This window comes from Oncorhynchus mykiss, chromosome 7 (genome assembly GCF_013265735.2).
Source record: "Oncorhynchus mykiss isolate Arlee chromosome 7, USDA_OmykA_1.1, whole genome shotgun sequence".
In the NCBI taxonomy this organism is placed as follows: domain Eukaryota; kingdom Metazoa; phylum Chordata; class Actinopteri; order Salmoniformes; family Salmonidae; genus Oncorhynchus; species Oncorhynchus mykiss.
Genome location: NC_048571.1, coordinates 64,039,198 through 64,051,897, shown reverse-complemented (window position 1 = coordinate 64,051,897; position 12,700 = coordinate 64,039,198). Strand labels below are relative to the sequence as shown.

Below are 12,700 nucleotides of genomic sequence, written 5' to 3'. Positions count from 1 at the left end.
CACTTTAACCCAAATCCAAACTCTCTCATGTAGACCATTGTTCTGTGGAGACTCTGAAGTGGACCAACTGGGAAAGATATTCAAGTGAGTATGGGCTGGAATCTCTTTGTTTGTATCCCAAATGGCACCCTATATAGTGCACTTCTTTTGACAAGTGCCATTTGGGACGTAACCATCTTGTCACTTTGGATCAGTCTTCTGTCAATTCAATGCTTGTCTGACTGGCTGGCTTGAACCTTCCTGTCTGCCATTCCACAGTGTGATTGGCCTGCCACCTGAGGAGGAGTGGCCTGCTGATGTCACCCTCTCACGACACAACTTCAGTCCTATTAGCCCCGGCCCAATCACCGACTACGCACCAGAGATCAATAAACAGGGGACAGAGTTGCTGCTGGTGAGACTTCTTGGTTTTCTAACCAGCTGTGGAAGGTATTCGGTTTGAAAATAAACTTTTTGGTAGCATTGAAATGCAAAATGGTAGAATTGTATAAACCGGTCCAGCATCCACTTGGGTTAGTGTGAATCCTGGCCAAAAGAGTATTATTTTATTATCCAGACCAATGCTTGTAAAAGCTATGATTAACGAAATAAAGTTATGGCCTATACAAGATAGGACAAACCCTACTTGTAATTGTCTTACTTGATTCACATTTTTAAACTCAAGTGTTCTGTTTTTCCCACAGAAAATGCTAACTTTTGACCCTCTAAGAAGAATCTCTGCCCTGAATGCTCTAGAACATCCTTACTTCCAGGAGAATGAGGAGGAAGTGACAAATGATTGAAATGCAGTTAATGACATGGAAGGACGGTACCATGAGGAATGGTAACCCTGACTCCATTTGTGTAATTGTCATTCAGTGCATTTCAGGCCAGGTTCCTGTTGTGGGTCCTTAAAAAAAAAAAAAAAAAAAAAAAAACTCTTACTACACAAGCTAGTCACACCCAGTGGACCACCTGGAGAATGTAAGGTGAGAAGTGGGGTTTTAGGACCATATGGATATGAACCTGAAGAGGGATTGACTCGTTCATTCCCCAAGTGAAATGTGCACCCATACACAACACGGAATAACTGTCATTAATATTAAAGCTTAATGTATTTTTGTAAATTCACACATGAACACAGTAGCTAAGTGGCATTTGTTGAACAGGTTTACAGGCCAAATGTGTTTTTCTGTACCAAGCATCCCAATGTATCAGTGTTGCAAAGACTAATAAAGCTGCTCCAATCAACTAACAGGCATTTAACTGTACATTTTATATCCCTTTTCAATTTCTAGGTTAATTCAAAGTGTGTTAATTAATGTCTTGTTTGCTTCTTTAATCTGAAATGACTTCAGATTTATAAATTCAGAGAAGTGAATGAAATGACTGAACAAGCCAGGCTCCTGAATCATGACATTTAATAGGAAAAACGTGTTGCACAAAAAAGAAACCTTAAGGTTAAGCAGGCAATCAAGTCCACAGTAGGAACGTTTGAGTCCCAAATGGCATCCTGTTCCGTATATAGTGCCCTACTTTAAAGCAGTCCACTATATAGGGAATAGGGTGCCATTTGGGTGAAAAGCAACAGGAAGCTGAGTCATTGTCATAATCACTGAGCATGAGTCATTCTGTCAATCATGGACAAACTTTAGGGGAACTAAAACCTTGAGTCAGGACGTATAGTGGCAGTCTCACAGCCTTTGGAAGTGCCACGGGACTAACATACTAACTCTGACAACCCATTGCTGTGCAGAGGCACTGTGCAACCAAAGGCTTTTAGCAGGGTTACCATTAAGGGCAATACTTAATAAAACTCATTCCTCAACTCTTCTCAGTTTTAAGACACTGTAAATTGACAATTGTTGTGAACAGTCACTGGTATGCTAAGTATTTAGGCAGGTGGTTAAAAGCTACAGGCACATCCCTAGTTTTAAACTTCCTCCAAGATCGCAACAATTAGGCCATAGAAAATGATTTCCTCCAATGACAGGCAAATAAATAAAATCAGGCAAAGTGCCACTAGGAAAACACTTTCAGGTTAATTAGAAAATAGATCAAGTGGAAACAAATATGCACAGAAAAGGATCAGATGGTTGAAATGGTTCAGTGTCAATATATGAAGACTGGTAGTGGAACACCACTTAAGCTAGATCATCCAAAAACTGTGCTGCCCATTGCTTTGTGCTGTAGTTCTACATTTCCCTTCATTGTATATTCCTAATCAAAGTGTTACAATCTCCAGACTACAGTTTGTCTCAACTTTTGAAACTGGCTGCACTTGATGGTGGTGCATATCAGGACAGGCCAAGGAGAGATGTGAGAAAAACATGTTGCATTTCCCATAGCATCTCCACAATTAACTCTGGTGGTCCAGATGAATTGTTTAATGACAACTTTTACTCAGGTTCAAACGCCCTCTAGTGTCCATAGTACCACAAACAAAACAAATGTAATATTATACAGGAGCAAATGCATGTTGAATAAAGTGTTAACTGAATTACACCCACATTTGTCTGAACTGTCTCATCATTCTTAACTCCATTAAAGTGTTATGTGAATGGATGGGGGGGGTTAACTGAATTACACCCACATTTGTCTGAACTGTCTCATCATTCTTAACTCCATTAAAGTGTTATGTGAATGGATGGGGGGGGTTAACTGAATTACACCCACATTTGTCTGAACTGTCTCATCATTCTTAACTCCATTAAAGTGTTATGTGAATGGATGGGGGGGGGGTTAACTGAATTACACCCACATTTGTCTGAACTGTCTCATCATTCTTAACTCCATTAAAGTGTTATGTGAATGGATGGGGGGGTTAACTGAATTACACCCACATTTGTCTGAACTGTCTCATCATTCTTAACTCCATTAAAGTGTTATGTGAATGGATGGGGGGGGTTAACTGAATTACACCCACATTTGTCTGAACTGTCTCATCATTCTTAACTCCATTAAAGTGTTATGTGAATGGATGGGGGGGGGGTTAACTGAATTACACCCACATTTGTCTGAACTGTCTCATCATTCTTAACTCCATTAAAGTGTTATGTGAATGGATGGGGGGGTTAACTGAATTACACCCACATTTGTCTGAACTGTCTCATCATTCTTAACTCCATTAAAGTGTTATGTGAATGGATGGGGGGGGTTAACTGAATTACACCCACATTTGTCTGAACTGTCTCATCATTCTTAACTCCATTAAAGTGTTATGTGAATGGATGGGGGGGGTTAACTGAATTACACCCACATTTGTCTGAACTGTCTCATAATTCTTAACTCCATTAAAGTGTTATGTGAATGGATGGGGGGGTTAACTGAATTACACCCACATGTCTGAACTGTCTCATCATTCTTAACTCCATTAAAGTGTTATGTGAATGGATGGGGGGGGTTAACTGAATTACACCCACATTTGTCTGAACTGTCTCATCATTCTTAACTCCATTAAAGTGTTATGTGAATGGATGGGGGGGGGTAACTGAATTACACCCACATTTGTCTGAACTGTCTCATCATTCTTAACTCCATTAAAGTGTTATGTGAATGGATGGGGGGGGTTAACTGAATTACACCCACATTTGTCTGAACTGTCTCATCATTCTTAACTCCATTAAAGTGTTATGTTTTAGCTCCAAAGGAAGAGAAATGTAGCTATAGACTATCCAATTCAGTAACCCCTCTTAATCAATAGTTTGGCACAAAATCTAATTCCCACCCGAGGCACTAACATGACATGATCTATATGGCACCTCTCTTTGTCAAGAAATATTGATGGCCACACCGCACATAATGACATCTTGTTAAAAATGAATAGAAGCCCACTATGTAAAATTGTCACAATTGCAACATTTTGTGGCATAGACAAAACCCTTAAATTATAAATGATTTTTCTTGGTTAAAATAAGATCAATTCTGTGTATGCCATCACACACAGTGCTATGCTGGTAGTTGGTGCACAGGGTGCTGCGTCTGTGTAGTCTAACCACATCATGGACAGACAGGGAGAGTGGTCTCTGAATGGGGTCGTTCAACTGGTTTGGTCCCAGGGACTAGTGAGCACAGGCTCATATTCATTAGAGCACACCGTAGCAAAACGTAGAAAGGAAAATAAAAACTTTCTTATTGGAAAAGTGCAGGTCCCTCCTTGTTTCTGTACATGTTCTTCTGTTTGGTTTCTAATGAACATGAACCAGATATACCTCTGGAGAACTGTGTTGTTTAAAACTTCTAATTAAGAACAAAGTAAATAAGTATTAGCATCTGAGGGAGTGGTCCCCATTATCCCAAAGAGCAGTGCAGGTCCACAGACCAGAGGTTGAGAAACACTGACATACAGAAGTTATACAAAAAAAAGCTGTTGAACAATCCTATCATACATGAGAAGAAACTGTACAGACCAACATGGCCTTTTCTTCCCCAGTGCGGGTGTATGCACATGTGAGAACCAGAAGGTACTTAGTGGCTTGTCAATTGGCATCAGGCTGCGAGTGTGTGTTGTTCTTTTCATATTGGCACATCTGTGTATCTCCAATGTTGTATTTTGTGTGTGTGCATGTTTGGTACCCTGGTGTATGTCTATATCATGGTGCGTAACTTGTGGACCTCTTCACGCTCTGCTCTTATAGGAACGCACTGGGGTTGGCTCTTGGATCCTTCTGGTTCCTGTAACGTGCAGCCAGCCACACACCCAAGATCTGAAACAGAACAACATTCATGAGAAGTGTGTATGTGTGTCTGTATATGGTGATAGTGTTCACCTGTACTGTATGGGCCCCGATTCAGACCAAGGAAATGTACGCCTTTCTCACACACTTCTCCGTAGTTTGTATTCAGATTTACCTTATGCAGCGGTGTAATGGGCTTTACAGGCGTGGGCCCTTGCGCCTGCTGAATATATTTAATTAAACCGCTGAAAACCCTCCCACTTGCTGGCCAACAGATGGAGTTTTCAGTACATTTATCTAAAGCCATCCCTTTAAATATGGATTACCTTTAAATTAGAATTTGACAGATTCACTAAAATAAATGGAGAACAATTCAGAATATTAGGGCTCAATGAAAGAAAGCCATGTAAATATACACGCGTCTCCTTTTCAGCACCAATTGGGCAAAAAAAAAAGAAGCTCTGATCTTGTATACAATTTAGCGTTAGGATAGTATTTATGAATAATAAAAAGCTGGTTTAGAGAGCCTTCACGCACAAAATACATTTGTGAATCAAATAGTGGTTTGATTCATCCTGAAAGTTTACATATTCAAATCGTTCGATCCATGAAATATTGGAAGGTGAAAAAAGTGTACAATAGGGGTTGAACAGTAGTCCTATATATCGACCCTAATAATCATGCAACTATGGTGACAAAATCCAGTCATTGTGAACAGTGCGCCAGGCTCCAGGTTTAACCTGCTACGTGTGGTCTGAGTTCCATAATGACTCAAATAGACTGGGTATAACTGATGGTGGCTACCGAAAGCAGCTAACACAATACAAAAAAAGATATTATAATAATAATAATAACATAAAAAATAATTCTGAAAAGTCTGGCCTTATAATTAAAACATTGTAGAAATCATAAATCAACTCTATAGGTTTGGCGCTATACTGTCATTTGCGCATGGCTACAGAGGCCTTTTGCTTGAGCCTCCAAATTTCATCCCAAGTTACTGTATAAAACCAACATTTCATAACTTCACTGTGGAAAAGGAAATATGTTGATATGATTCAGTTTGCTGCCATATATCTGGTTTCACATGTCTCCAGTGATCATAAGATAAAATAGATCTCAAACAATTGTAATTTATATTTACAATCCCCTTATCCAAATGGCTTACTCATTTACCTAGCTTTTATCAATTTGTAAATTACAGTGCATGGAGTATGGTGTTAGTTCTTCCGGGAAAAAATAAAGATGGTGTTGCTCAACCTTAGTAATCGCGCGTAAAGGTGGTGGAATTATGAGGGGAATTAAGTCAAGGTCAGAATTCGGTGTGACATCGTCATTTCTTAAATCTCCACCCAAATGAATAGTATGCTATTCTCGTGCTTAAGTTCAAGGTCAGAATACGCATGGAGAGAAAAGTGCATAAAAAAGAGAATTACAAACCATTTACATGTGCTTAACTCAGGTCGGAATTCCCCCCTTTGTGCATTTAGGGATGAGTGCGAGTGTTGTGATGTGTGTATTTTAGCTCTTATAGGTATAGTCAGGAGCGGTTTCCTGACCTCTGTGAAGCTGAAGAAGAGTCCTACTGCACCCAGTATTTTCAGAGCCTCTGCAGCGTGCTGCAGCATCAAGTCCCCACAGTTGAAACATTCCCCGCCATGTTTACAGGGCTACACAGAGAGGGAGCGAGAAAGCCTTCAATGAGACAACAATCACATAAAGAGAGGAAGTCCAAACATACGACTGCATCTGCATAAAGAGTAAAAGGCCAACCATAAGATTACGGTCTACTGCGATCCTGTTTTTTTTTTATTTCTTTCTACCTATAATAGGCAGTCCAGTGCTGGTTTTGTTTTTGATCTGTAATGGTTAAGACAGGTTGGGAAAGCTGTTGAGGGCAGAGAGTAACCAGAGTGGCTTAAACCACATGCAGAGAACCACATCCAGAGAGAAAGGCCTTAAAGGCTGAGCGCAGAGAGCAAACTGGTGTGTCTCCCTCACCGCATTGCAGAGTTTCACGTCCTCGTTGAACTGCTCTTTGCTCTGGTTGTTGTTCAGCAGCCCACAGCAGTTCAACTTGTTCTCCACGCCCAGCCGTGTGTCGTTGCTCATCAATGCCCAGGTAGCACTCAACAGCTTCACCTGGGTTGGAGACCAAACACACACAGGTGAGGACAGTGACAGGAGTGCTGCGGAATGGCAAAGACTGTAACACACAAGGCAAATCAAATGTATTTGTCATATACACATGGTTAGCAGATGTTAATGCAAGTGTAGTGAAACGCTTGTGCTTCTAGTTCCGACCATGCAGTAATATTTAACAAGTAATATGACCTAACAATTTCACAACAACTACCTTATACACACACACACACACACACACAAGTGTAAAGGAATGAATACGAATATGTACATACAAATATATAAATGAGTGATGGCCGAACAGCATAGGCAAGATGCAGTAGATGGTATAGAGTACAGTATAAACATATGAGATGAGTAATGTAGAGTATGAAAACATTATATGAAGTGGCATTGTTTAAAGTGGCTAGTGATACATTACATCAAGATGGCAAGATGCAGTAGATGGTATAGCGTACAGTATATACATATGAGATTAGTAATGTGGGGTATGTAAACATTATATAAAGTGGCTAGTGATAAATTGATTACATACATCCATTATTAAAATGGCTGGAGTTGAGTCAGTATGTTGGCAGCAGCCACTCAATGTTAGTGATGGCTGTTTAACAGTCTGATGGCCTTGAGATAGAAGCTGTTTTTCAGTCTCTCGGTCCCAGCTTTGATGCACCTGTACAGACCTCGCCTTCTGGATGATAGCAGGGTAAAGAGGCAGTGGCTCGGGTGGTTGTTGTCCTTGATTATCTTTTTGGCCTTCCTGTGACATCGGGTGGTGTAGGTGTCCTGGAGGGCAGGTAGTTTACTCCCAGTGATGCATTGTGCAGACCTCACTACCCTCTAGAGAGCCTTACGGTTGTGGGCGGAGCTGCTGCTGTACCAGGCGGTGATATAGCCCGACAGGATGCTCTCGATTGTGCATCTGTAAAAGTTTGTGAGTGTTTTTGGCGACAAGCCAAATTTCTTCAGCCTCCTGAAGTCTGTGTGGGTGGACCATTTCAGTTTGTCCGTAATGTGTACGCCGAGAAACTTAAAACTCTCCAGCCTCTCCACTACTGTCCCATCAATGTAGATAGGGGGCTGCTCCCTCTGCTGTTTCCTAAAGTCCACGATCATCTCCTTTGTTTTGTTGACGTTGAGTGAGAGGTTGTTTTCCTGACACCACACTCCGAGGGCCCTCACCTCCTCCCTGTAAGCCGTCTCGTCGTTGTTGGTAATCAAGCCTACCACTGTAGTGTCGTCTGCAACCTTGATGATTGAGTTGGAGGCGTGCATGGCCACGCAGTTGTGGGTGAACAGGGAGTACAGGAGAGGGCTGAGAACGCACCATTGTGGGGACCCAGTGTTGAGGATCAGCGGGGTGGAGATGTTACCTATCCTCACCATCTGGGGGCGGCCCGTCAGGAAGTCCAGGACCCAGTTGCACAGGGCGGGGTCGAGACACAGGGTCTCAAGCTAAATGACGACTTTGGAGTTTACTATGGTGTTAAATGCTGAGCTGTAATCGATGAACAGCATTCTTACATAGGTATTTCTCTTGACCAGATGGGTTAGGGCATTGTGCAGTGTGATGGCGATTGCGTCATCTGTGGACCTATTGGGGCGGTAAGCAAATTGGAGTGGGTCTAGGGTGTCAGGTAGGGTGGGGGTGATATGGTCCTTGACTAGTCTCTCAAAGCACTTCATGATGACGGAAGTGAGTGCTACAGGGCGGTAGTCATGTAGCTCAGTTACCTTAGCTTTCTTGGGAACAGGAACAATGGTGGCCCTCTTGAAGCATGTGGGGACAGCAGACTGAGATAAGGATTGATTGAATATGTCTGTAAACACACCAGCCAGCTGTTCTGCGCATGCTCTGAGGACGCGGCCGGGGATGCCGTCTGGGCCTGCGAGGGTTATCACGTTTAAATGTTTTACTCACGTTGGCTACAGTGAAAGAGAGCCCGCAGGTTTTGGTAGCGGGCCGTGTCAGGGGCACTGTGTTGTCCTCAAAGCGAGAAAAAAGGTTGTTTAGTCTGTCTGGGAGCAAGGCATCGTGATCCGCGACGAGGCTGGTTTTTCTTTTGTAGTCCGTGATTGATTGTCGACCCTGCCACATCTCACGTGTCTGAGCTGTTGAATTGCGACTCCACTGTCTCTGTACTGACGCTTAGCTTGTTTGATTGCCTTGCGGCGGGAATATCTACACTGTTTGTATTCGGTCATGATTCCGGTCACCTTGCCCCGATTAAAAGCAGTGGTTTGCGCGTTCAGTTTAATCCACAGTTTCTAGTTTGGGAATGTTTTAATAGACGCTGTGGGTACAACATCACTGATGCACTTGTTAATAAACTCGCACACCGAATCAGCGTATTCGTCAATGTTGTTGTTCGCCGCAATGCGGAACATATCCCAGTCCACGTGTTCGAAGCAACCTTGAAGCGTGGAATATACACAACTGTGATTATGATCGAAGAGAATTCTCTTGGTAGATAATGCGGTCTGCATTTGATTGTGAGTAATTCTAAGTCAGGTGAACAAAAGGACTTGAGTTCCTGTATGTTGTTATGATCACACCACGTCTCGTTAATCATTAGGCATACACCCCCGCCCTTCTTCTTACCAGAGAGATGCGCGATGCGTGAAGAAACCAGATGGCTGTATCGACTCAGATAGCGTGTCTCGAGTGAGCCATGTTTCCGTGAAACAAAGAATGTTAGTCTCGGATGTCTCTCTGGAATGCTACCCTGGTTCGGATTTCGTCTACCTTGTTGTCAAGAGACTGGACATTGGCGAGTAGTATGCTCAGGAGCGCGATGTGCCCGTATACGGAGCCTGACCAGAAGACCGCTCCGTCTGCCCCTTCTACGGCGCCGTTGTTTTGGGTTGCTGGCTGGGATCCGATCCATTGTCCTGGGTGGTAGGCCAAACAGAGGATCCGCTTCGGGAAAGTCGTATTCCTGGTCGTAATGTTGGTGAGTTGACGTTGCTCTTATATCCAAGTGTTCCACCCGACTGTATGTAATAAAACCTAAGATTACCTGGGGTAACAATGTAAGAAATAACACATAAAAAATACATAGTTTCCTAGGAACGCGCCGGAAGTAGGCAAGGGACAACCACACGTTCATATATAGAGAGCAGTGTGCAATAAGAAAGACAGAGAGCGATGGGACATAAGATAGAAAACAGGAGCTGGAAGAGATCACACGCACGCACACACACACACCTGCTGTCCCTTGTTAATAGCCAGGCAGGAGCAGGACACACCAAACTGGAAAAGAAACACCAGGAATAGAATGACCATGTACTGAGAGAGAAGCAGTCAAGGAACCAGACCAACATTCAAAGGCTGCACACACAGACTGAGAGAATACATTTTTACTACTGACCCATATTCAGTCAAGTAAAACGAAACTCGCACAGTGACCCATACCAAAGACTGTTGGAACATTATAGACCAACTCTGCCTGCCCATACTGGTATAAATAGGGCCAACAGTGAAGATCTCCTTAATTGTATTGTTTTATTGTAAAGTGTGTTGCGATTGTAAACGCCCTTTATATAAAGGATACAAAGAAGAGCATGACTTGGTGGTGGTTGAGGGCTCCAATGAGACCCACGATGGAGATAAGCAGTAGGAAGACGCCCACAGCGATGACCCCGCCGATGATGTGGATGCTGGACACGATGCCGAAGCCTTTCCCCCACGCTGCCACGCCAATCAGCAACAGACCAACCAACTGGGGTTAAAGAAAGAGAAACTAAGTGAGGGGAGAATGAGACAAACACTGACACATTACACACTAGAGAATAACATGAGTAACCGGGATCCCGGGACTGTCCCGGGAACACTTACAATCTTTACATAGTGGTGCAGCCAAGCCGACAAGGCAGTGCAGCACCCATTATTTGAGGAGAACCCTGGCATAGTGACCATATCTAGCTTTCAAACGCTTTAAAATGGGCACTTATAATCTTTTCAGTATTTCCCAGGACCCATAGGATAAATATGAATTATTCCCGGAGATTGTAATTTGGTTGATTTTCGGGGAAATATGAATCCCTAATACATACAATCATGAGCAAAGAAACGGACACTGACTATTGCCCGTACGCACGCACACTTTTGTCCATCTTGGTGTCTATGAACTACAAGTAAACCTTTATTAGTGACAACCAGGCTATACCAGAAAAAAAAGAAAATTGGCCTAGCTAATCTAATATGCACCTTGAACACAGAGACTATTGGTTGCTATTTTAAAATGGTTGTCCGCAAAACAGTCAGGGGGTATATACCTTCTAGGTACGAGACAAGACCTTATTGTGAATGTGTGCTTGGCTAACATTTATTTTTTCCACAAGACCTTCACATGTCTATGATCTAATTGTGTCAAGTCGTATGCAACAGATTTGATACATGAGATTTTGTTGTTAATGTTATTAGGATCCCAATTAGCTGATACCAATGGCGAAAGCTAGCCTTACTAGGATTGACGCATGATGAAAAAGACATTACAGACAAAATACTTTACAATTTACATACATTTAAAAACATTAACATATAGTGTCCATGTGCATCTATCAGTTACACATACATGTCAGTACAAACACACAAAAGGTATGTCACATGGGGGAGAAGCATTGTGAGGTGTTGCTTTATTTGGTTTTTGAAACCAGGTTTGCTGTTCACTTGCGGTATATGAGATGGAAGGAAGTTCCATGCAATCTTGGCTCTGTATAATATTGTATGTTTATTTGAATTTGTTCTGGACCTGTGGCCTTTGAAAATATCCCTGGTGGCATGTCTGGGGAGGTAAGTGTGTCAGTGCTATGTGTAAATTGACTATGTAAACCATTTAGATTTTCCAACACAGGATATCTGATTGAACACTTGTCAAGATGTGCAGCAATATAATTAATCTTATATCAATGTGTTCCCTGTGCAGTAGCAATGCAATGAAACGTATTATTATGGCTATGGTCATTAAAGGGGACAATAACAGTTAGCTATGTATGATGACTGGAGTTTCAACCCTCAAATGACTCGTACATACAGATAATTTCTAGTTATGGCTGTGGTTGACATTACAGAGATAATGCTGTTGTCTATGTTTACTATCACGAGGTCTGTGACATAGCTAGCTACCCGTCACTTGTCAACAGAATCAGCTATGTCATCTGACAAACGTAAAGTATAGAGTTAGCTAGAGCATATCTGATGCCCTCTGAATGGGTACAAATACAATCAAATGTTAATTAGCGTACAGTAGCTAGCTACCCTTCCATCATGTTTATACCCGACACAAATACAATTCAACCTCTAACGGGTAATCAAGTCAATCATCAGAAATGATTTGTCACGTTCTGCCTGTTGTGAGCGCCACACATCCTTGTGTAATCATTTTCAATATCTTGTGAAATCATATCATAGCTAGCGTTAGCTGGTTAACGTTACTCCTACAGAAATCATAGATAAATGTTAGTAGCTAACTTGTTGATAGTGACAACATTTGCAGATGACAGTAAATTGGAGTCCATTGTTTGCTTCTAGCTAAATCTCAGTGAAACAATAGTGGACATTGATCCTAGTTAGCTCTGTGCTAGTACTGCTGCTACCACTGTTAGCATCATCGTTCTTTTGCTAACGTTAGCTGGAAACATTAGCAACAGCCAGTTAGCGACACTTACCATGTACACCACGTTGAGAGAACAAAGAGCATTTTTAGAACACGTAAATCCCCCACAAACCATCTTGAAGATATTCTATCTAACTTTGCCAACTACAAGGAATATTTCCCTCTGGTCGTTGTTCACTATTTTGTCTACTTTCACGAAACCGAAGCTTGAGGAAGCACCGCTCACTCTTTCAACAATACAACCCTCTATCCTGTCTCTGTCAATAACAGTGGGCGTGGTGAGAGAGG

At 42.1% G+C, this 12,700-nt stretch overlaps 2 protein-coding genes across 4 annotated transcripts in view; one reads left to right on the top strand and one right to left on the bottom strand.

The window, feature by feature from the left end:
- LOC110528217 (cyclin-dependent kinase 4) overlaps positions 1–1,234 on the top strand; it is a 32,695-nt gene extending 31,461 nt beyond the window's left edge. For all 3 annotated transcript variants that reach the window (XM_036983811.1, XM_036983810.1, XM_036983809.1), the window contains exons 6-8: positions 34–84; positions 259–394; positions 684–1,234. In XM_036983811.1, coding sequence (XP_036839706.1) covers positions 34–84; positions 259–394; positions 684–782 — 286 coding nt within the window. In that variant the 3' untranslated portion in view covers positions 783–1,234. The remainder of the gene's footprint in view (positions 1–33; positions 85–258; positions 395–683) is intronic.
- Positions 1,235–1,385: 151 nt separating this feature from the next.
- On the bottom strand, positions 1,386–12,700 carry LOC110528218 (tetraspanin-31). The gene is made up of 6 exons (XM_021610081.2): positions 12,465–12,700; positions 10,349–10,516; positions 10,003–10,083; positions 6,657–6,797; positions 6,215–6,325; positions 1,386–4,685 (listed from the first exon to the last, which is right to left on the bottom strand). The coding sequence occupies exons 1-6, from the start codon at positions 12,525–12,527 to the stop codon at positions 4,611–4,613; spliced, it is 639 nt and encodes a 212-aa protein (XP_021465756.2). The 5' UTR covers positions 12,528–12,700; the 3' UTR covers positions 1,386–4,610.

Excerpts from the sequence above, each read along its gene's own strand:
- LOC110528218 (XM_021610081.2), bottom strand. The coding sequence starts at position 12,527 with ATGGTTTGTGGGGGATTTACGTGTTCTAAAAATGCTCTTTGTTCTCTC. Across the intron at positions 10,084-10,348 it reads ACCAAGTCATGCTCTTCTTT|TACATGGTCATTCTATTCCT; the intron begins GTATCCTTTATA and ends CTTCTCTCTCAG. Across the intron at positions 4,686-6,214 it reads TCTTCTTCAGCTTCACAGAG|ATCTTGGGTGTGTGGCTGGC; the intron begins GTCAGGAAACCG and ends GTTCTGTTTCAG.